The 25,855-nt window shown below is 37.1% G+C and overlaps 1 protein-coding gene across 1 annotated transcript in view; it reads right to left on the reverse strand.

Moving 5' to 3' along the window:
* Positions 1-25,855, reverse strand: part of RIMBP2 (RIMS binding protein 2) — a 158,265-nt gene that overhangs the window by 33,178 nt on the left and 99,232 nt on the right. The window contains exons 7-14 of the mRNA XM_080404433.1: positions 23,731-23,835; positions 18,790-18,840; positions 16,170-16,190; positions 12,675-12,879; positions 6,757-6,908; positions 3,565-3,641; positions 2,526-2,635; positions 1,311-2,120 (exon numbers count right to left, since the gene is read on the reverse strand). Coding sequence (XP_080260559.1) covers positions 1,311-2,120; positions 2,526-2,635; positions 3,565-3,641; positions 6,757-6,908; positions 12,675-12,879; positions 16,170-16,190; positions 18,790-18,840; positions 23,731-23,835 — 1,531 coding nt within the window. The remainder of the gene's footprint in view (positions 1-1,310; positions 2,121-2,525; positions 2,636-3,564; positions 3,642-6,756; positions 6,909-12,674; positions 12,880-16,169; positions 16,191-18,789; positions 18,841-23,730; positions 23,836-25,855) is intronic.

The following is a 25,855-nucleotide window of genomic DNA, read 5'->3' on the forward strand; positions in this document are numbered from 1 at the left end:
CACTTGAAAGAGCTTTCCCAAATAACAGTCAACGTATCTGAGTAAGTTCAAGCCACATTCTAGGCAGTCTGACTCCCACAGAACATACACAAAGTTTAAAATGCTCCCCACTCCTAGCAGATGCTATAATAGCACTACTACTTATCTCACTGAAATAATTTAAGACAAACAAGTAAATGCGTGAGCTGAGGGCATTTTTACTGAAACTATAAATCTACAGCATCAAAACCTGTAGACATACAGGCTTAACCCCCTCTCTACTCAAGCAGCATTACTGTCCTGCATGTCTCCTTACATGTATGTCATGCAAACCAAGGAAGAGACCAGAACTATTTCCTGCCCCTTTGCCAGAATCAAATCCCAGCAGGAAGTCAATTAAGCCATAGCACAGTACATGCTATTGAAATTTCACTTGCCAGGAGTCACGTGTACTTGACTGTCCCGGCTTCAGAGGCATTTGGTGCTCTGAAACTCTGAATATAAAAGGAATCTTCTACTTGTCCTTGACTAGATGACCTTGGTTAGACGGATCTATAAGCAGGGATGTTCAAATTTTTCAGGTAGTGCCACTCCCCCCCCCCCCCCCCCCAAATTATGAGATTATCCTTTAAATGCACTACATTATTTCTGCTCTAGTTTTCAGCATTTCACTGTTCTTAAATACTGGGAAATGACTGATAACTTACCAATATTCCTAATGTAAAAGCAAGGTGGGAAAAAAACTCAAGACTTGCCAAAACACAACCAATTTGTTATCTTTACAAATGTACATTTTACAATGTGATTACAACTTCGCAACCAAAATGTGTTTACATTCCCTAAATGACTGCATGATCCTCTAAGATGTCTGTGTTGTTTTCCATTACAGAAAAGGGCTGGATCATCCTTGTAAAAAGCTCTTTAAGACACACAAGTAACTTACAAATAACATGTCCAAAGTAGTAACTTTTTTCCCCAGTGTTGTTCACAGCAACAAAAATAAATTACTACCAGAAAAACTCTAACTCGACAAATTTAATACAAATGGAGACTAATCTGATAAAACATTTAGTGTGTCATCTGTGATGATGATAAGCATGGATTTCCCTAGTTTATCTCCCCAAAATACTTCAGTCCTTACTGAGGAACAAAGAGGAGAATAATGTAGGACAGGAATTAATTTTAAATACCATAAAGCAATCTAACAACCCTCAGTCTGCTCATGAAAGTGACAGGGATTTCAGCATCAACCTAAAGGTTAGATTAATTTATCTAGTATTTTCAGAGAAACTTAACTGGAGAGTTTTGGGGTAGGGAGAAAAATATCAAACCTGCTGGCAATGTAGAAAATTCCACAAAGGCTTCCTTTTTTTCTCGTTGTTCCAAGGGAAGCTGCCAGGGCATCTGATGGGGCTTGGCCATGACCTTCACCTTGTAGGCCATATTGGGCTTCAAATTAAAAAATTGGTACTTGTAGCTAGCAGCCTTGACAATGTCAAATTCTTCTTCATTAAGAAAGATCACATGACTGTAATTACTATTTGTAGGGAGCCAGGACAGCTCAGCAGAAATCTGGGTTATATTGTCCACTTTAAGATTAGAAGGGGCTACTACGACGTCCTTCCCAACTAACAAAGTGCACTGCAGTTCATCTGAGTTACCCTTGTTTGTAATGCTCTGAATTGATATTCGGTATGTACAAGTAGAAATGTTAAGCTTTTCTATAAGAGCTTTTGTTCTACTTCCCAAGGCTATGTTCATCCGTACTTCTTTGTCAACCAGAACATTGTAGCTGCTAATGGTTCCCCATCCGGGTGGCACTACTGGTGGCTCCCAGCCCACAATGACACTTTTGGCTAGTTGTTTAATAAGGGTGATTTTTCTAGGATAAGGCACAATGTCTTCTCCAATTTCATCAATGTTCACATCCAGAGTCCCTGCACCATTGCTGATTACACTAGAGTCTACATGACTTGGTGGACTTATCTCCAAGAGATCTCCTTCCAAAGTAGGACCTGAATGGTTGATAAAATTCTGATCTTGTTCACTGCTTAATGTGCTTGATAACCGGGTCTCATTGTCTTGAACAAAATCCACAAAATTTGAAGGGACTAGTCCTCTTTGTCCATCTAGAAGTTCCCCTGATGAGAAAGAACAATGCAATTAAAATTCCTTTTGCATGTCAATGCCTTGCAAGTGGACAAGATAAGGAAGAAGATATAAGTGAAAACTACACAAAAACCATTCACAGTTTGAGAATGTAAAGGCTCAGTAAGGAAAAAATCAGAACTGCCAGTAAGCTTTCTTGTCAACTTAAATCTTGCCAGTGGGAAAAGCTGACAATATAAAATATCTCACAATTAGCTTTGCCTGTAAGGAGCAGCTTTGCTGGTGCAGAAACTCTGTTAATTAACATGATGACAGGGGTAATTTTAGAAAATTATTTGGTGGTAGATGAAGGAAAGAATTGGGAGCATGTTTGACAGATGAACTGATTTGAATCTGCATCAATTAGCATGAATTCACAGGTTAAAAAAAATAAATACCTTCATAAAAGCCATCTTCATCCATATCTCCATACACATAAAGGTACTTCCCTGCCGTGAGGGGTAGCTCTGCCTCTGGATTTTCATTTGGGCCATCAAAAGGGTTGTAACTGCAAGTGGAGTATGGATGGAAAACACATTTGTTCACTTACAACCCCCACACAACTGAGTACTAATCAGAAAAAGGTGCACAGTTCTAAGGCTGCACAGGAAGGTAATTCCTCAGTTCAATCTTTCTACTTCCCTTCTGAAACATGTATTCTGATTTGAGTCTAGGTCACCTTGTTGTGAACTGTAACTATCACCAAGAGGCTGCCATGAAATGCAACCTATTCACTTAAAACCACATCCTTTTCTGTAGAATTTACTTACACATTGTTCACTTGGGTCTCTTTGAAAATACTGGGCAAAATCTTCCTTATTTTTTAAAGTGAATTAAATCAAACTCAGCTGTGGGGGTCTTTTCTAGTCCCCATATTCTGTTTGTTTTATATGGCAGTTCTTTATGACAAGTTTAGTAACTTCAACAGAGACAAGTTAAAGACAAAAGAAAGGAGTTACAGCTAAAACAAGCTACTCATAGACAAAACCTTCTTACAAAGTATTGAAATACATATCCATCCTGAAAGAAATTGTTTGTCGCAGAGATTTTTATCTTGACAGTACTCTGTATCTGAAATTTTAGTGTGCAAAGCAAAGATGTGAGGAACTTTTAACTCTTTCTTGCATTGATGAAAAAGGACTTTATAACAACAGGTTGAGACATTCTCTATAAAGTAGGAGTAAAGGACTGCACATTCTCATCTCATTTAGACATTGAAGGCTAGCAGTACAGTGGTTGGTAAAACAGCTTAAACTTTCTTCGACAATTACAGCACATGGAAATGGCACTATTTTGCAGCCAGTGCAAACAGGAAAGAGGTCTGCTTTCTGTAACATTGGTTCCAGGTAGTAATTCAGTGCACGAATAAAAGTGAAGCAAAACTAAATGTTGAATATTACAAATACATATTATACACATAATGAGCTGGGGTTTTACCTATAACGTGCAATGCAAAGATGGACTTTCCCAGAATATCTCTGCTTTGAGGTATTGGAATTCTGATCATTATCCATCTGTAGAGAAAGAAAAAAAAAAAAAAAATGTGATTTCAAAAGTATGTATACACTGTTCTCCTGACAGGTGATATAAATCAGACAATGTACACACAACTTTTTTTTTTTTTATTATTGAATTTTCACATGGAACAGAACTGGTTGATTTTACTAAGAAGAGCTTAGGCTAAAAAGGAACTGCAATTCAGAGTCTAACAGGACAAAGAAACTGAGCTAATTCCTTGACAGCTTGCTAGAGATTTAGATCACCTGTCCGAGACTGGATGTTGGTCTTCCTCAAAAGCTTGCAAAACTGACAAAGTACTTGGTCATCTGGGCAGTGGAGATGGCTGAAGGACAGGTGGTATTGACCACACCAATCCCTTTCATGCTGCTGACTAAAGAAATAGTCATGACTTAAGCATACCAGTCTCACTGACCACCTCTCCCTCCTGACTAAGCTTTCAGTAAAGTCTTCCTTAAAGCATAGTAAACTCAGTTACTCCAAGATGACCTAGTGTAAGTGGTATGCCTAGTGCTTCTGGGCATAGTACAGCTGTATGATCACACAGACAACCTAGAGGAATACCTTGATTTTTTAAATCAGAAAACAATAGTATAAACCTGATACCAGCGACTAAGTACTTAAGACAAATGCTGAGTTTTGAGCTGGTGCGAATGTCCACTTCCAAACACTTGGAAACAATGAGTGTCACATAAAACATACTCCCTTGTCAATCCAATCCACAGCAGCAGCACTTCTTGAATTCTATCCTTTCCACTAACTGAAAGAAACAATATATTATTTCCTCTGAGTTTACCATCATATCTAACTCAGTTCTGCAAAGTTACATATTTATTCCATTACAAATGTGGTCTACAAAACATGGAGTTAAATTGTGATGCTGAATCAACAGAGGCTCCACCGATTGTAGCTCTGCACTAGGTATCTCACTAGTAAAATAGTAATGCTTTCTGTTATGCTTCAAGCCCAGTAGAGATCTTAAAGTGAGAGACACACTTCTTTCCTCTGCTTATTTTACAGTATGTTGTGAACCCTTTTAGGAAAAATGAAGAACTTTTTAGCTGAGCTTGAGAGAACTTTAATTAAGGTAGAAATACTAGGTTTAACAGTGGAATCAAGTAAGATAAGTTGTCCAAAAATTGACCAAAATTTTACAATCTGGAAAGAGTGAATATTGAGCAGCAACTTTCAGGCCTAAACTGGTCCCTGCTTGGTTCCAAGTATGGAATAAAAGTGGACCAGAAAAATACTGAGTCAAGTCACTTTTCCTCTGAATTGACTCCAAGGAGGTGGGTTAGCACAACACACACTACTCCGCTGACACTCCACTTCCAGCGAGGAGGACGGTAATAGTCAGCTAACAGGTATTCTCCCCAGTGTAGTATTTGGAGATGCAGGCAAATTTTCAAGGGTTGTCAACCTGATGCCTTTTTATGGGCATGTCACAAAGCTCATAACTACGCCAATAATGCTTATCCTAGAAGATTCTGTTACTAGTAACAATCAGGGAAGTTGCAGATACATTTTTGCAGCATTTTTTTTTTAATCTTATTTCAGATTTCACAGCATTATGCTCTGGTTTTAGATTTTATTCATACACTCTCCCCCTGGGTCTGGATACCTCTAAAAACCAATGGAACTTAATTCCTGTGAGCTTACATAATGTATGTATCACGTAATTACACTCTAGAAGGCACTCAACGAACAATTCTGCAAAAGAGGGCTTGGCATTCTCAGTGAGAGGTAACTAAAAAATAATAGAAAAAGGGAATTAATTCTGACATGCTCTTCTTCTGTTCCTTGCTGTTAGTTCTGCTTCCCTAAGTCTCGCTGCTAAGCTACTTTTTCTGGTTTGACTACTTTGGGATGCTTTTTCTGTGACCTCTTCAAAAAGCAGTGAATGTTCCCACTTTGCAGTAATGCTGCTACATAAATATGCATTTATATATAAATATATATTTATTTTTGGATAATCATTAGATATGCCAACGGAATTCCTACTATACAGAAATCTAATATTTTGCTGAATATCCTACATCATACTCAGGCTAGTGATACATTTAAAAACATTTTGATTCTATCAACTTTCACAGGTTCTGTAGCAATGGATGTAAAATTGAAAATATGCACACAATTACAATTTATTTACTTCTCTAAAAATTAAGAATGGGATTCAGGACTGTAAGGTGAGGTGTAAAATCTGAAGATCATTTCCTGATGCATATATAAAACAGGCTTGCAGTATTTAATAAAAAATAATACCCTCTATGAAGTTTTCAAAATGTGTCCTATTCCTCCTTATATTTAACATTTGTCCTAAATATCATCAACCAACTTGCTATGTGACTTTTGTAAAGCTCTTCTGAACTTCCCATCTGCTTTCTACTACAATTCTACTGAAAACCAGAAAACCTTTCTAAGAAAGGAGGAACTGAACCTTTCCAAAGTGCAATTAAACACAAGCTGTGAAGCTGAATGGTGGAAGAGTTCAGTGCCAACATCCTGCAGCTTTCACTTCCAGGTTACAGGCTCCATATCAGTTCAGGAGAGTGTGCAGGAAACTGCCATTAGCAGGTGGTACAAGCTGAGCTGCAGTGAGAAGTTTCACACACCATGAAAACCAGGCAAAGGCCAAGGCCTACAGCATAAGTTCCTTCCCTGTCAGAGCATAACTGCCTGGACAGGGCACTGCATGGAATTTCTCTTCCATTTTCCCAGGCTGTATCAAATCACACCTTTTGATAGATAAAATAATAATAAAACCACATAACAGACACACACCAAAACAGCCACAGAAATGCTGACTTACACCTTTTATGAACAAAAGCAGTACAACACTCTGAATGCATCACTGAAGGCTAAGGTTTTCATAGAAGCGTGGGGTTCTCGCACACCCATTTTTTTTACAGTGTAACTAGGATATCAGCCCAGACTGCTTTGAAAGTATCAGTTAAATTCCCACTGGTCATGTTCCCAAGTTGTCTCAGAAAATGAAAATGTTCATGTCTGGACTTTCTGAAAGCAGGTGGATCAACCTGCATCAGTCCTCTGGATAAGAGAAGTCTTGGCCCCATAATATATATTTTCAGTAAGAAATTTAAAAAGACTCACGTCTGAATCAAATCTGCATCTTGGGGTACCAGATCTTGACTTTGACAGGAATGTAGGTTTGACAGACAATTGTTCTGGTTTGTCTCCAGATATTTGAAGGGGTCGTATAAACTCTGAAATCACACAACGACTTCCAGAAGGACTTTCATGACCTGTCAGTGAACAAAACACATATGAGAATAAGTAATTGTTCTCAAGCAGAAACACTGACAACTAATAAGCAGCAGTGAGTTATTTTATCCTCCTTTTAGAAATCATTCTAGAAAAGGACTAAGGTAGGGAGACTGCAGAGCATAAAAGTAGCTAAGCCTACTAGTTCCCAGCCTTTCAGTAAATTACATAAGTCAACAATATGTAACGGAACACAGTGTAGAAAGTGAAGGTATTTTGATTAAAAAAAAAAAAAAAAGTTTTCCCTAATGAAAAAAAACTCCGCTTTTCTTCTGACCTCCTTGATGTCTTTGGAGAAGTTATCTGACAGGCGGTTTAACACACCCAGTGCTAAAATGCTGCTGATGGAACCCTTCTATTTTTTCCAGGGACTTGGTCATATACTGGAAAGTAGAATCAAGTCATGCATTTATCTTCTAAGAAAGTGACTGAATTGCTAATAATCTAGTTGGCAGGATATTAATTTTTAAATGAAGTGGCTTGGCTTTTTGCAGGGTAGTAAGTTCCAAGAGCAATTGCTTCATATTTCTTAAAAGCTCCTCATTAACCCAGTACTAAAACTTATTATTTGATCACAGTGCCATCTTTCCAGTTTCTGAAAAACAGAAGACATATGCTATGAAAAAGAAGAATCTCCAAAAATGCTTTTTTAATATTTTTATTGTGCTTTTTTGAAGCACTTAAAAATAAAAAGGAAAAGACAGTTTATACTGCACATTTAAAGGACCTAAAGAAGCAGCCTTACAAGAGGCTGAACATTCTTACCTCCTATTGACCCAAGTGAAAACTGGGACTAATGGTGAGGGGAGACAAATAAAGAGAACAATTTCATCAAGGTTGCAAGACAGACTAAAAAAGTGTAATATAAAAAAACTTTTAGATTTTTTCCCTTTTACTGTTAGTTTAGTCCCCAAACCACATGAAAACAAGCAGGGACTTGTAAACTAAGCCTAATTATACTTGCAGCATCCACAGAAATTATAGCAAAGCAGAGTCTAGGGTGTTGCTGACAGAATCATACATGCAGAGTGCCTTCTCCTTTCTCCCTCTCTCATTAACATAATAAGCCTACACTCTAATTTTTCAGACTCTGGATATGTGTAGATTCAGTATTTCCTCTCTAGTTCTGCCAGAAGTCTGGACAGCAATCCTTTGCTACTGGATTACAGCTTCCCAGACACACATCACTAGGAATTATTAGTGGAACTTCTTTATTCATATTGCAGAGGAGAATAAGCTCTACAACATATCATCAGAGGGTTTTTCTGGTGTGCTCCTTAGTCCAATATGATTAATTTTCTTTGCATCACTGTAATTTACAGCAGGACAGCTTAAGCACATTGACAGCAGGGAAATATACAAGACATCATACGAAAGATTAATTAAAACCAGCCCCACTTACAGAAATCCCCAGGCTGAAAAAGGGCACACTTTTTATTCTTCGAACCTTTCTTACATATATATAACAGAAAAGTCATCCCCATTCAGAAACCTTTAATCAATTTAGCTCCTTCTGTTTGTTGTTAATATGCCTGCCATATCAGTCTGTCAGCGCCAAGCCTATAAATAATTGGTCCAGCTGTGATTATTCATTCAAAGGGAAGTGCTGTTTGGTCTTACGCCTCTTGGATTTTTCAGGCTTTGTCACTAAATTAGTTGCACTACATACAAAATGTGGAGAAAGATTCTTGGTCAATATAGCCCTTGCTTTGCATACATACAGGATGATAACCAGGATAGGAACACAACACTGTCAAGAACTCCAGAATATCAAGATGATGGAAGATACTGAACTGTTATTTTTTCCCACTTGTAAAACAAGGTGCATAAAATTTCCCTTGAGTCCTTAAAACGTAGGAGAGGAAACTGTGTGGTAGCTGTAATCGCATCATCTAACTGGATACATCTATGGTTCCAGGTGGTGCTAATAACTAGATGCAACCTATTCAGACACCTCACTTCCCATAAGAGTAAGTTTTACCCATACCATCAATGTATGTGGAAATACAGCTTTTGCCCCCAAAAATATGTAAAATGGATCTGTCTTCCTAAGTAGACTTAGTGCTGCCTTCAGTGTTTACGTTTCTCTATCCATTTAGCTACTTGTGCAATGTAACATTTCCGTGCTCAATACAATCTGCACTGGGTGCCATCAACTCTTGACTATGAAAAAATGTGTGAAGTAATAGAAGCTGATCCTCTAAGGCTCCTTCCCATGCTGTGAGACTGCTTCTATCTGGAACCACAATGTGATCTATTTCTTAAAGCAGCTTAAAAATCACTGCATTTTCAAGGTGTTCTAATATCTCAAATAAATTAGAAAGAACAGATTTTTATGTGAGCCATAACGTTAGCAGTCAGTTTCTGTGTATTCTGGGCAGGAGACTTTTTTAAAAGGTCATGAGATGCTTAAATAATATATGTAAATTCATGCTGATTCTATCTACGTAGAACCACAGCTGGATTAAAAAAACCAGTAAACACAGCATCATCAAGCAATGCCTCTGCAAAATGTTAAATTGAGATTCACTGTGCACATAGCACATTCCTCCTGAAACTCCATAATCTCCTGATCATTTCTGTAGAGGATATCTATTTTTGCAGATTGTGAACACATGAGTACAAGCAAAAATGGCTGTATTTAAAAACTGGCTTAACCTTACTTCTAAAATAAGAAACAATTTCAAATTATGTTCTCTTGTTCATTCAAGGCAATTTTACTGATATATCCCTGGACTTGAACAACAGAATGTGGAAGAATCAGACCTATAAAGACTGTTTTAAAACTTGTTAACTCGCTCGAAACTAAGAATAAAAAGTGCACCTTTCCTTTTACATTTGCACTCTGGAAAAACTAAGAGTTAAAAATGAAAAACACAGGAGGTCAGTTCAAAAGAACACCCAGCAGCTTCTGGAAATGCCTCTTTTTTTCCTTTAAATACTAGAGAAGAATCTTATAAAGCCACAGGGGTTTTGTCTGTGAAGTGCTGTAAAATCCATATATGCTCAAAATGGTCTTTTTTGTTCCCCATGACTGTCAAAAGATCTGTTAAGGAAGTCTGAAGCACACCTTTTCAAGGAAAGAGGCAAGGAAGAGCACCAGGCAACTTAAAATGTCTCAGCAGAATTAAAGCTGGCCATAATGTAGTATAATTAGACTACAATACAGAATTGTATTTATTGGAACTGTTGATTCATTATGGACTACCTACATTATCTAGAAAGACCATTTAAATGAGCCTTTTCTCTAATAAATAATAAATCTTAAAGTTTCTATATCCGATTGTGACATCATTATATGTTTAGTGTTAACTTTTTACATTCTAATCTGTTCTGGCTAAGTTTATTTCATTTTCTGATATGTTCAAACATCACCAATTAAGACAAAGCAGCTGGTCATAAACTGATCTCATTTCCATCATTTGCGTTGCTGTGCTTTGAAAGCTGTTCTTGTGTTTCCTCTTGTGTTCTTTCTTCCTCACACATAATTCAAATAATTACACATCTGGTCTGAAAAAACTTGCTGTAGCATTACCAATGTTATTGTGAAATGGTTCATTTCATTAATTGGAAATCCTGCCCACTTGCTCAAACATTACTTTATTTTTACCAGTGTAATCATACTGAGAATTAATATTGTGCAAGAATTTCTGATGTTTATACACTAGTGCTGCAGGACCTGAACTCTAAGTTGCATAAAAATCACTAAGTTACAAGAAAAGGTCTACTGAGCAAGGATTTTAAATGACTTCAGTACAGACCTAGCTGTGTTTTCTATTTTAGTCAAGGATTTCTTGGAAGATTTTGTTTGTTACGTTTTGAAGGTTTTTATAAAAGCTGTTTCCATTAGTATTTCAAGAATAAATGTAAGTTAGCTGGCAGAGTTCGACTGAGTACCTCAAAAGGTTTAGCTGATTTTTATTTGAGGACTGGGACCTATTTAGATCAATTCCCCAGACACAGACTAGACCCTCACTTGCTGCCTAAAGGACATTTCAATACCTAATTACCTTTCCTTTAAAATTAATTGTTGCTTTGAAGATCCTGCCCCTAGAGACATGAGGAGCTAATCCTGTTGATACCAACAAAATTTGTTCGAAATTGTTACAGCTATCAGGTAATGCCTTCTGAATTCTTCATTTAGTGCACTTTACTATCTACTAAGGTAAGACTTTCAGCTCCAGAAAAGCCTATGAACTAATACACACCACAGTGGGTAAGAATGGAAGCAGCTCTAATTTTCTGTTCAAAAACCCAAGGTATACAAAGTACAAAGTTACTGAAGTGAAATGAAAGGAGGATGCCACCATGGTTCCTTTTGACTTAGTTTCACTTTGAGTTTAGCACCCTTCACTTAAGATAACTGCTCATCTGTAATGATAGAGAAATTGTTTGTGATTTCTAGGCCCTATGCCTCAGAATTTTTCTAGGAGCCTAGGAAGATGAAATAAAAAAAAAGTCAAGACTACTTCATTTTTCCTGTTCCCCTTCGTATTTATTTTAAAACAACTTTGGGGGAATTTGTAAGCAGTGGAAATTACCTTACAAGCGTTCCTTTGCAGAACAAGTAAAGTCATTCTAGTGTGGGTGATACTGAGTTGGTGAGCACGCTCCTCAGCCTTGATAACAACATAGTTATAATACACAATCGAACATGCAATTTACATGCAAGTTACTTTCAAGTGTCCTCAGGTAACCTCTTGCCTTAATCTTTGCAATTTTCTTATGAATAATGAATCAATAACAAAGTTGTGTAGGTAGGAAGAGCAGTTGCCTCTGGCAACAGGAGATGACCTGGTGAAAGTTCAACATAGATCTTGGAAAAACACATACTGTTGAAGATACTAGATACCATAAGTGTAGGAACACCAACAAAGAAATGAATTAATTAATTTCTTTTTACTTTACATTCTTCATTTTTAAAGAATTTAAATCAACAATATTTTTGTTATGACTTTTCTGTTTCTAAAACACCTGGCAGTTAGATGTTCAAATACTATTTTAAATACTGTTAAAACACACCTTTGCACAGTTTAGTAAGCAACTGCAGATATTAACCCTGTTCAGTTCTGTTAAAATATATCACATGAAACTCCTTTCCAACCAAAATCACTTTGTGACAGTTTGTGTTTTTGTAAACAGTGTTTGCTTCCACTGATTTTATAATTTTTTTTTATTGTTTTACTTTCAAGTTCTTATGGAAAAGTGCATGTTTTCTGTTAACAACTGTAACTAACAAAAACACTTCCATGTTTATCAAAATATTTCATTCAGTTTGCTCATCTTCTGCCCAGCTCTGTTCACAAGTTTCTCTTAGTGTAGAGAAACTAGGGCAGCTCAGTGTGGGGCATCTGTGCTTTCTTTTCCCTTGAACTGCTACTTTGACAAGATAGCAAATCTTATTCCTGTCCCTGAACCAGTGAAGGTTTTACAACAAAGCCTGTACATGCAGTCTTTCTTCTTCCAACAGAAGTAGATGTTTACATAAGGTACACATCACTTGAACGCTCACCTCTACACCCAACAACAGTTAAGAGAGAATTCTGCTTACAGCAGTGCCTGAATTAAACTGAAACAACCTCAGTGAAGGCTTAAAAGATACTCTGAAATTTAAACAAGTCACAAAACAGGAACAGGAGAAAATTCTATGCTCCATTTGTACAATTAAGCTCTATTTACATCATTGAGTTGCATCTTAAAACCTGCAGGGCAGAACAGATACCTACAAATAAAATGATGGTCCTTACCTATGCCTATGGAAGTGGCTATTCCATTAATTAACTGGGATAGAGATTTACCAGGAGAACCAGGGATATCTGAGGATGCCACCGAGTTACTGCTCAGGAGATCAATCTTCCCTGCTTGCTGTCTAAACTTCTCCAGTTCTCTAGACAAGAGGTTAAATTGTTCACTCTGTGTCCGGCATTTCTCCTCTAGCTCTCGGACTTTGGCCTGAACAAGCAAGACACAACACAGACATTTGAGTGAGATCAGAGCAAGCTGCGACTGCATCACATTTTTCTAAAGCACCAGGAAGCCAGAATAGGCAAACTAGTTGGGATAAACAGGCCCACAATCACATTTTTCTCCCCCTAAATTCTCATCCATATTTAGAATGAACCTTTTAGTAGCCCTGTAATATTGAAATAAGTACTACTTTCATGTCCAATTTCCAAAGGGAAAATTCCTCATTGTATTTTTTAGCAATGCTGTAAAAATCACTGCCAAGAACACTTGCAGCTTTGTGACTTCTACACACATCTGACTGTCACTTCTGTGCATTTTTCAAACTTTTTCTAAAACTCAGGTATATTTCTGAGGTTTGCCCATCCTCTGCTATTAAGTTGAAGCCTCCTGAATTGCTAGATTAACACTTATGTATTAAAAACCAACAAGAACAAAAAAACCCCAAACCCACAGTGGTTCATGCAGAATGTGGGCCTAGCTACTGGCTGAATTCCCTTTCAAAAATGATGCTCCTCACTATGGATGCCAAACCACACAGACGTAATCCAGACACCAGCCAAGAGGAGATTGTAAACTTGCCAGAAGTACTGAAGTGTCATTGTTGGCAAACATCTTTGTTTTAATTTTGAGGCAGCAGGCTTTAACAAAACAGAACTTAAAAGATAAGCTTCTGTGCTAACTTGGGAAATCTGCCTACATACAGTTCATGAATTCCTGATGTGAAAAAATGTGAAAGGTGGTGGAAAGGAAATATTCCCTAGCTGAATGGAATGACAAAAGGCATGGGAATCCAGGATTATTTCTTCTACAACTTTTACTCAAAACACATCAAGTCACTAAAGTATGAAAAAACCCTTTCATCCAAATCTGCACATTCATTGTACCAGCTAAATTAAGCATATAATAATCTTGTTCATATAATGCATTTAAATTTCAATCTGTATTTCTAAACAGCCTGCACATCTGTTTGCATACACTACCAGATATTCCTGAAGAGAAAAATCACAAATCTAGAATGCCCAAAGAGTTAGGAAAGAGCATATAAACACCTGTTGCAAAGACTGGAGAATCAGCATATCACCTGAGAATTTGATTTGTGAGGTCTGATTTTCACATAGGGACAAGCAGTTGGTCTGTACTCCAGAAATGTGCCACAGAGAGTGCCATCTGAGATCTAGGGAGCGCCTGTGTGCTGTGACCCAAATGCTGCATACAGAAGTAGCTCAACAGTGGCAGTAATAGCCTTCTTATATGAAAAGCTAATGCATTATATCCTAATCTAAGGCTTTATGATGAACAAACATCACTTTCCTTCATTAAAAGCCCATTTATACTATATGCCTAGTTAAACAACTGTACAACCAAGGAAGTCTGGATATCAATTAGATTCATTCAACTGTACTGAAGGTTTCTTTTTCTTGAAAGAGAAAAAAGTTCTCAGTTCATGTAATATGTGCACTTTTTCTTATATATCAAGAAGATGGCATATATTACATACCACCTATACCAAGATCTTGGCACAGCTACAGATAAACAAAACACAGTCCCCAGAAGAACACAAAAATCCTAATTTCCTACTACACAAGGTGCTCCTGTTTGTTCCTTTTTTTGGTAACAAATACATTTTTAAAGCTACAGTTAATTTTGAGGATATAATTTCTTTGTATTCATAAAACACAGATTAATTTAGTTCTGCTAAATTAGTCCCAAGGGTATCTATCTGATTGATTATGGAACAAAATATTAAGACACAGAGACATTGTGAGAGTTTTACACAAACATTAAATGTTTTGAATTTTGCTTTTTGTCTGTCATCTTTTTATTGTGGTTTTGAGCAACTGAAATGTGAGCTTTTGCTATTTGTTAATTTGCTGAATGAATAAGGCATCTACATACAATTTTAAAAGAACATTGATAAACAAATAAAGCAATAAACTGGTTTGGGTTTTCAGATCCCCTCTTTCCAAAGGAAAGTTTAAGGATGAGCTATTCAGCTCTCTAAGAATACATACTGACCTTTCCACATGCAGTTATGGAAATTCCAGCATAAAATAACAAATAAAAACATCACTATCCTGACCCCAACAAGATGCTAAGGCTGTCTTTCAAAATTTGGAAAAAATATGAATGCATTATTATTATTTATTAATCTAAAACTTATTTCCATTTCATAATATACTTTCTTTGACTTTTCTTTGGAGCATCTAAAATCTTCAACTTGTCCTCTCTTGCCAGTACGAAGCCTGGAAGAAAAATGACTTTACTACTTTTTTTTCAATGAAGGTTGTGAGTTAGAAGAGAGCACAAAGCTGGTAGTATATGAAGAAAAATTTGCCGTACGATCCACAATAGTACTCGCAGGAGGCATCCCTACACGCATCTTTGGGTTCTTGGTTCATTGTTAGCCAGCCAGACTTGCTTCACTGTAGAAAATGTACATATTCATGTGTATCACTGCAGAGCAAGGCACACTCTTACGCCCTCAGAAATAATGAATTTTTATTCTGTATCATGGTTCTACCCATATAACCTACCCTAATAACAATGACACAAAACCACCAAGTCTACCAGATCTCCCTAAGACCACACCTGCCTATAGCAGCGGTTGTATGAAAAGACACTCTACCGCAGGCTATACTGAATGTATCTCGCTTAGGACTTGCCAAGTTTCTGATACAATATATAGCGCTATTTTTAAAACTTAAATGGAAAATGAAGCAGACTTCATCCATTACAAGACAGATACTGCTCGCACAAGACAGATAAGCAACTTTCCACGTGGTCAGACTTGAATTCAGACTACTAATTAGCTCACATATTCTCCTATGCAGATATCATTTCATGGTGTAACTGTTTACATAGCAGCAATGGCTTTCAGTAGGTGGCTCAATAAATCAATTTCAGGAGAAAATACCACAGAAAATTACCTCTGTATTAACAAAGAAACAATCTGAATTCAGACAAAAATCCACAAAGTCAGAAAGCTACTATGTTGAATAAATTACTAAACCATTCTTACTGGGCATGCTTGTAAGAAATTAACTTTGAAAAACACTGAGTTCCGATTAAATCATGCCATATTTGATGATTAATCTCTTATATAAAAAAGTCTCATTGTGGTGATTTGGTATTAGGCCAATAAATGTCAGGCATGCTTGCATAACAATGGTTCTAGCACACATCCCATGCAAGGTTAGGCAGGACTATCATACTCTTTTTAAAAGGAAAAGTGCAGGATTCAGGACAGGGAAAGGAGAACTTATGCCCTAAAATACCTGCATGCTGTCCAAGGTGTTCTGGATGAAGTGCAAAGCAATAAATTCCAAACAAGACACAGTAAACAAAGATATGTGAAATAAGCAAAGAAATAAAAACAGTTTTGAACACTTATTTTACATTTCAAAGCAAAATATACTAGAACAGTTAACACGTGTAAAAACATGCATTAACACAAACCACACTATAGAACATTTCAGAAATCAATACCACTGCTGATCTTATATTGCAAAAGGCAAATTAAATAAAATGCTGAAAATTAATGGGTTTATGGCAATAAAAAGCAAAAGCTTAGGAAACCTTGATGGGGTTATGCAAATTGGGAGTCAAAGTCAAATCAGCTAAATAGGAATTTTGATTAGCTTGAAGGGGGTAAATAATTGCTTGCCTGCTTTGTTTCTACTTATATTTTCCTGCATCACATACTTTACACTAGACATTAAATAATCATTTAATCTTATATTCTTAAAGGCAAAACAAATTTTATACAGTGATAATGAAAGCCTATGAGTAAAACATGTTCTGTGGGAATATTAACTTTTACAGATAAAAGTAAACAAACCTTTTTATTATTTTTTTAAAAAATGATCAATGCACTAGAAAAAACACCTTCCATCAATGCATGACCAGTAAGCACACAGACATAACAACAGAAACAGATGTCTAAATGAACTATTGACAATGTACTTACTATAATCAATCAATGGTATCACACATTCTTTACGGTATGTACATTATGTTAAGACTTAATAATGATTTAATGCCTTTTGTTTTCCTCAGGCAGAAAAACTAGTTTGGTAGTTATCAGCAAAAAAATATTTTGCATTAAAAAAAGTACAAAAAAGAAAAGGAAATTTGGATGCAATTAGCGTGCTATTTACTTGTACATATATATTTTCGGACACTTTACCTCACCCAAGTACATCAAATGATATGATCACAAGAATCTGTTGAGCCTAGTTTTGAAAAACTGAGGAGGAATTGCTTGCTTTAGGAACCTTCCTACAGGGGTTCTAATTTCTGCTGCCTGTTGTTGTCATTTGTCCTATCTTTCTCAACACTATGGGTCAGCCTGCATTTCTAAACAGCAGGCAGCAAAGGGAATAAAAGGTTTTGTCAACACCAGGCAGATACTCAAGTATATTAATTTATTTCATTTCTCCTTTGATTTTTTTGTTTTCATATGTAATTTAACCATAACCGCATTTATCCATTATATAGGTTCCATTATTATAAGTCTCCATTTAAAATCTCTAAAAATTTCACTCCAGCTTAAGACAAAGAGGTTTTGCAAACCTTGCCTTATTCCAACTAAAATTCACAGCAAAGCTCATGGTTTTTGAATGCGAGTAAGAATTTGCTCCTATTCTTCATGTCACTCCTAGACAAGACACATGCAATTCTGTATCCTTATGCACAGAAGACTAAATTACTGGATTTTTTTAATTTTTTTTTTATTACTGACTTGAAGGAAAGCTTGAAATGTGATGCAAAGTCCATAAACGCAACTACTAATGAATTTACAGGTAACGCCCTGTGTGCCAAGGTCATAACTGCTATGAGCAATTGCTAACAAAATTACTATCAATTTTTTAATGCATCTTTATGGATGATGTTGCTTTAATGGATGATGTCACTATGTGCAGCTATTTGGTGCTTTAGAAGTTAATAAAGCAGATCACTTGAATCATCTCTCAAAACTTAATCTATTTAAGTGTTTACTTACTAAACCAAGTAGTCACTCGCAAATTCTAAAAACATATTGCAGCATAATTGAGAAATGCCACTGCTGGTGATAAACAGCAACAGGATTATAGGCAATGGACATGGGTAGCATCCAGGATACAAGAACAATACTCTTCATAATGAAAGTGCTCAAAGACTAGAAGAGGCTCTCCATGGAGGCTGTCATATCACCATTCTTAGAGATATTTAAAATGGACTGAGCACAGCCTTGAGCAGACTACAGTAATTTTGAAGAGGGCCCTTCTCTGAGCAGGAAGTTGCACCAGATAGCCAGAGTTCACTTCCAAACAGAATTATTCTGTTTCTAACTTAAAATTTCAATATGCTTCTGGTGCACTTGATTTTCAAATGCCCAGTTCAGACTACCTTGAAAAGATCTAGTTTTCCAATAAAAAGAATTAAGTGTTCTCCCTATCGCACCCTTTGAAGGTTTTTTCAAGTATGCAAATTCTTTCATTAGGTTTAAAAATTTTGGCTCTTTAGTACATTGCTTTGTTTACTAGACAGCACTTAATTAGGAACCTTCAGTAATCGATTGCTATTTGCAGTTATATTTCAGGCTTTAATTATAATAATTCATGTAATCACTTCCTTTTTATGTGTCTGATAGTATTTTACAAAAAATGGTATCGAAATTTGCATTCTATACAAAGAGAAACTGAGGTATACACATCACTTCCAACAGCCCAGCTTAATGCACTGCTGACTGAATTACAATCTTTAAAGGATGCAATTACATTAGAAGAAGAAAAAACCCCACCCTATTTGCCTACATATTACTTGAAACTTTCAAAAGTAATCATACTGCAAAGTTGTATCACCTTCAGAATGGAACTTCCACAAGAAAAGGTAACACAAAGGGTATGTACTTACCTCTAGCAACTGAACTGCTCCTTCATGTTCCTTCTTAGCTTCAACCTGAGCCTTGTTTTTATAGTAAAAAGAAGAGAGAAGAGAGAGAAAAATCAGTTACTCCTGGCACACATAGTGTGCTTTAACCACCCAATGTATCATACTGTATACTCAAATCCAAAGCCAATTAGTCTTGAAGGGATGGCTCTGCCAATATTATTATAGTGCTTTAGTTCCAAGCCACTGAAATAACTGCTTATTTTTAGGAGATTGAATCTCAGTGAAGCTTAATAGCATTGGTATTTTTTTTGACCAAGACAAGTATGCTCAACATACTGCAAGAACGCATCAGAAGTATCTCCAAAACCCTTAATTTAAAAACTCAAAAATGAGCTTGTTATTCTACATTGCAGAAGGTTCATACTGTAGAAATCTACCATACCAGCTAGGAGGAAGCAACATAAAAATTAAGCTCATTCTTTACATGCAGCAACAGTATGTATCTTCTAGGTAAAGAGCTCATAAAACACTTCAAGGCAGCCAAGAAAGGTTGTCTGTAAACAAGAGTGCAACATTTTGGGTCCAATCAACTGAGTCAAAGAAGAAAAGAAGGAATCAATAAGAGCAGAAAAGTGTATTCATGTAGCTCAGAAATTCAGTTATCAAATTTTGATCAGGCAATAGCACTTTGTGTTACCCTCACATTTAATCTCCATTTCAGTTTTCACCATCTTCTTTATTGAAGCTTGCCCAAGATAAGCAAACTTTATATTAACCATTGTATCAGGCTGATAGCAGCAAGATGCACGAGCTTTGCCTGTTAGCTCCTTATTACTGTAACCAAAAGACCCCATTCTGCACATTCCTCAAAGAAAAGCCCTAAACCCTTCCAGTTTAGCAGAGGGCAACAGCCCACAAACTTTCTAATTTAATGGGCCAGATACTCCCCTGATGCACGCTGACTCAGCTATATTAACTTAATTTTCCTCATCTATGAGGGCTATCCTACCCTGTTACTGGTTTCGATGGAAGCTGGGTCACGCCATAAAGTTGCAACCAAAACCATAATATACAAACTGCACTTCACAGTCACACATGGTAATAAAGCCTCCTTTCGTCTTACAAGCACAGTCATATTTCTTCCTGAATTACAGTTACAAGTCTTCTTGCTAGTACCTGATAAAACTACTGGCTCCAGGAGCATCAGCAAGCATATGATGACAGGTTATACAAAGCCTTGTGTTATCCATCATTACAAGTTTAATAAAATCTACCCAGAATATGAGTTCTTGATAAAAGATGAGTAAACCTGCATCAAAATCTATCTCTCTTTTACATTGAACTGTCTTGTATTAAGGTTTTCTTGAAGAAAAAGACCATCTGATTCCCCATCAATGCAAAACTTTGCTGAACAATATTATATTCTTCCTTTCAGGCTGAAAATCTGATCAGTCTGTACATATATTAATAACACAATGAATTTTTATTTATAATATCAAAATGTGACAGCAAATGCATCAGACTGTACCAGTAACTTGTTTTGTTTTGAAGTACATGTTTCTGTTGTTCATCAACATCTTTATGACAGTAACAAGATAGGCTGTGAAATGTCATCCTGTTACTGCCTGGAGTTACTCCTTTCATTTCACAGTACTTTTTCAAGTAATTAGATGACTGTAATAAAAAAAGGAAGAAAGACTTCAACACACGTGCTAGGTCAGCTCTAGATGAAATGTGAGCCAACAATTCCTGTTTAATGATGGAAGAAAAGTATTACAGGTAACAAATTTATTTAAATTATTCTTCTGACAATATACACTGCATTATAACATTGAAAAGGAGGTATGCTGGACACCAGCAGTCTAGAAGCTACAACAGAACAACTTAATCTGGCCTCATCTCCTCTACCTTGCCCTTACCCAAGCTATCTGTGGTTCTTTAGGCATCTCTCTACAAGGTAGAACAGGGCACAATACAGACATCCTCCCAAAATGTTTCAATGTTTTGAATACTTTCCCTCTTCTACCCATAGTGTACTAATTCAGTTTTCATTTTTATTTTATAGCATTAATAATGGCAGTATAAATCTCAATCAAACTGGAATCCCAACATGATACAATGGAAAACAATCTGAGTCTGGACAGGCTGAAAATCAAAAGTTAAAAAATAAAAAAAAGCCCTTTTTCTTTTTGAGTCATTATCTAGAATGAGTATCACATGCAGATTTTGTCAAGAGATGTGATGGGCAGAATGCTCATTTAAGTTGTCAGAGATCCTTATCATGAAAGGCAACAATAATTTCAAAATACACACTTTCACACAATTTCAAAATAGCAACTTAATCACATAATTAGATGTTCAGGGTGAAAATGAGTCTCTGTGCAAAGTCCCTGGAGAAGTATTTCAGACTAACGAATGAAACCAGTGAGAAGGATTAATTATTTCTAAGTAATGCACAGATTAATTGTTACGGTGGATCTTAGTACAAGAATTATGAGCTAAAATTCTAGCAGAACTCAGTGGTAAGTTATTATTAGATAGTAATTTTTAACATAAATGATGTATTCCATGCTACTTCAGGTCCACTGAATATGTATTTAATCACTGGCTACACAGATGCTGAGCTAGTTGCATTGTGTAAAATACCAAATACAATACAACCTTGTTTGTGCTTGAAGCCTATCACGTTATAGCTTAGCACAAATGACTGGAGAAAACAGTATTACAGAGATGTGTCTCCTGTTCCCAATCTGTAACAAAAAGACCCATGTAATGTGGATTTTTTAGATGACTGTAATAAAAATTATAATCATGAAAAGCTGTACCTTTCTTTGGTTTCTTTGCTTTGCCAAGAAATTTAAGTCCAAAATTTATGTGGACGTTCAAATAATAACAGCTGAATATAAATAGAAATGGCATTTTGAAATATGCCTAAAAAGATTCTGAACGGCTAAAAGAAATTTAACTGGAAGATCTTATTTGGTCAAGAGTTTTCTATATCAAGCAAACTATATTAGATACATCTTTTTATTCAGCTAAGAATGTCCCTCCACGCCAATTCTCTACCAAATTATCATTAGCATTATTATTTCCATGTTTTGATCTAGTCAAGCAAATGGAAAATCAACATTAGTATTGAGAAAATTGCAGCTTTAAGTAGCTTTGGTAAGATTGAAACTCAATACCATGTTTTTTATATTACAGTGAATACTGAAAAGTTGCAGTCTGAATGAAAAATGTCTTAAAGTGATTTGTGAAGCAGAGAATGAGATTGGTAATGAGGTAAACAACTGTTTATTGTGGTGGGCTGACCCTGGCTGGAGTCCAGGTGCCCACCAAAGCCGCTCTGTCACTCTCCTCCTCAGCTGGACAGGGGAGAGAATACAACAAAAGGCTTGTGGGTTGGTATAAAGACAGTGAGAGATCACTCACCAATTACTGCCACAGGCAGAACAGCCTCTACTAGGGGAAATTAGTTTAATCTATTACCAATCAAATTAGCATAGGATTATGAGAAATAAAATCCAATCTTAAAACACCTCTGCCTCTCCACCCCACCCTTCTTCCCCAGCTCAGCTTCACTCCTGAATCCTCTACCTCCTTCCCGGAGCGGTGCAGGGGGACTGGGACTGGGAACTGTAGTCAGTTCATCACATGTTGTCTCTGCCACGCCTTCCTCCTCAGAGGGAGGACTCCTCACACTCCTCCCTGCTGTGGGTCCCTCCCACAGGAGACAGTCCTCCACAGACTGGTCCAGCACAGGTCCTTCCCCCAGGCTGCAGTTCTTCACTAACCACTCCACAGTGGGTCCCTCCCACAGGGTGCAGCCCTTCACGAACTGCTCCAGTGTGGGTCCCCGCAGGGTCCCCAGCCCTGCCTCCTCTCCGCAGGGCCACAGGTTCTGCCAGGAGCTGTTCCAGCACGGACTGCCCACAGGTCACAGCCCCCTTCGGGCACCCTCTGCTCTTGTGCGGGGCCCTCCCCAGGCTGCTCCCCTGTGGGCTCCATGGGCTCGGGGGACAGCCTGCCTCACCATGGCCTTCATCACGGGCTGCAGGGGAATCTCTGCTCTGGTGCCTGGAGCCCCTCCTCCAGTCCTCGAGCACTGATCTGGGTGTCTGCAGAGCTGTTCCTCTATTCTCATTCCTCTCTCCAGCTACAGGCTCTCATGCAGTTTTTTTTCCCCCTTCTTAAGTATGTTACCCTAGGAGCTCTACCACTGTTGCTGATGGGCTTGGCCTTGCCCAGCAGTCAGCTGGCATTTGGCTCCATCAGACACAGAGGAATCTTCTAGCAGCTCCTCACAGAAGCCACCCCTATAGCACACACCCCACCACCACCAAAACCTGGCAACACAAACCCAATGCATTTATGAAAAAGAAGATCAACTGTGCTGCGTAAGTATCTTGACAAGGACTTACTTTTATCTAATTTAGTGGAGAAAAGTAGTAAGAATTGCCAGCATCTAGAAGAGGAAGCCAAATAAATCGTAACAAAACATCAGCACGTCAGTGAGAATGATTAAGTTCCAGCAAACTGACAAGGAAATGGTGGATTCCCCGTATTTTGGTTATCATAAAATTAAGAGCGGGTTCATTCCTGACACTTGAGGAATGCACAAATATTCCTGAGCCCAATATAGAGGGAAGCAATGGAAATACAAAGGAAATACATGTATTAGTATCGCTTTTCTCCCTCTTGGGAAATATAAGGACTTACGTATACTAGTCAGGTTAATCTTCACTAGCATAAACATTTATGAATCATTTAGTACAGTCATGTAAATCCAACAGTAAATATCCACTTGTTACAACTGCATCAGCAATCATGCAGAACAATCCAAAATGGGAACCAGTCTGACGGCTGTGGTTTAAGTTCCTTCAAACCAGGAGATCTGTTTCATGACCTGTGCTCTGTCACTGCAATTTGCTGTTTCACCTGACTTACCCTTTCTCCACTTACCTTCTGCAGGAGTTCAATTTCTTGCTGTTTGGTGTTGAGAACAGCCAAGGCTTGCTCATGCTCCAACTCCAGCTGTTGCCGCCGTTCAGCAGCCTCTCGCATATGCTGTATCAAAGGAAGCAGAAAAATATCAGGAGACTTTAACATATCCGACCTGCAGCCAAACATGCTGCCATTCCCAGGCATGCAGATGTTCATCTCAACATAAAAGCTATCCGGTATCACTGATAGGCAAGCAGGAAACTGGATAGGATTTTAATTCAGTCGGTACTTAAAGAGGCATATTGCCAATGTTAAACAGGCATTTTGACAGCAAACTCTTTTGGGAGATATAACTCTTGTCATTGACAGCAATGTGGCCTCTGTGATGCACAAGTGAACAGTATCCATTTTATCCATCAGGCACACATTTATATATGGCATTGTGAAGAAAAATGAAAGCTTGGAAAATAATTAGATTGACAATTCCCTAAAAGCCTCTTTATCTAGGATACAGTTTTGTGATTTGTTTTGCAAATAATAACCCAAAAGAAATAGCTTACCTTTGCTAATCTCTGCCTATTTATAGCAAATTAGACAAAGCAAAACTCACATAGGTGGATTTGGACAAAAGTGACTATACAGTACTCAGAAACAACTTTTAAAGCACAGTTGCTACTAATGATTCAAAGCATTATGAGAAAGGTTCTTGGGAAGAGCACAAGCTGAACAATGTCAAGATACCGTTTGAAGATAGGAATCTTTTTCATTACAGGTTAGTATTCTTCTCCCAGTATCATTATAACTTTCAAACATTCGGTTAATAAATGGGAGTTAAGAATCTCTTTATAGATTCTGATCACTTCTCCGCTGAAAATGGTATTAAAAGATTTTTATTTCCCAAATTACACATTACTCCCATAATATCCTCAGAGCAGAGACACAATGTCTTATCTGCAGCACCATGAGTTATTACACTCAAACCTATCAGGAATTGACACTTGGGAACACAAATGAGTGGCTAAAATTGACAAGAACAGCCCAAAATATCTCATTGTGTACGCGAGAAAATTTTATCAAGTGTATTCCTAATCTTCAGTGAGCTGTTGCTCTCTGCTGAGTGTTACCCATAAGAAAGAGGGACAGCACAGTGAGGCTGACTTCTTTTAATCTGAATACATTTGCAAAGGGAGAAGAAATCTCTCCAATACTGTATTTGGCCTCTGCTAGGCATTTATTTATTTTCACTTGATGTGTTGACTAAAAACAACAACAAAAATCATCAAAGATTTTTCCAGTTCATCAGTTTTGACTCTCAACTATGGCTTGTTTTCTAGGAGTTTTGTGAAGATTCAGTATTTTGACTGTAAACATTTCTGAACTGTGAATTTTGTACAAATGTTAAATGGATCTGTTAATGGTTAATATCTATTCTCAGTATTTAATAATGACCAAAAATAATGGTCCTGATTCTCATCTCATCTGAATGAACATAACCTATTTTCTACCTAGCATTACTCATGACTTAAACTAGCATGAACCTACATTTACTGAGCTCAGCAGCTTCCATCAAGTCTTATGTAAAACTTGACACTGATAGAGCATCAGCACATTTCTTATATTCAAGAAATTGTGAGGCAGTCAAGTCATTCTCACACCTTTAATTAAAACCTTTAATTACCAAAAAAAGAACAAAAGTCTCACCTCACTCTCTCAAGGCTTTGCACCAGATTTGGCACAGCATATTTTGATACTGTTAAGTTCTTACTACTTTTAAAAAATTACTACAGAACATTTCTAGTCCTTTGCAAAAACCTATAAATAACTAATACCGTGACCATACAGTGAATCTATAAAATGTAATTAAGAAACAGACTGTGATACATGATCTGTGATTCTTCCCAGCTTTTAATTTTTCTGTTTCCTAAAACACATATTTAATGACCTACAGTTCACCGATTTTAAGGTCAGAAAAGACCATTTGATCATCTAAGCTAATTTAAAAGTACTCTCAGTCATTTCAGTATTGTCACAATCTACTTAGTATTTAAAACAGCAAGGATCTCTTCACCCCAGCATCTGCTCCTGCCCTGGCAGAGCAATTAAATCTCCCTCAAACCAGAAGCGATTCCTTCCCCTCCCACTC

This window comes from Falco punctatus (assembly GCF_963210335.1).
Source record: "Falco punctatus genome assembly, chromosome: 1".
Taxonomy (NCBI): Eukaryota; Metazoa; Chordata; class Aves; order Falconiformes; family Falconidae; genus Falco; species Falco punctatus.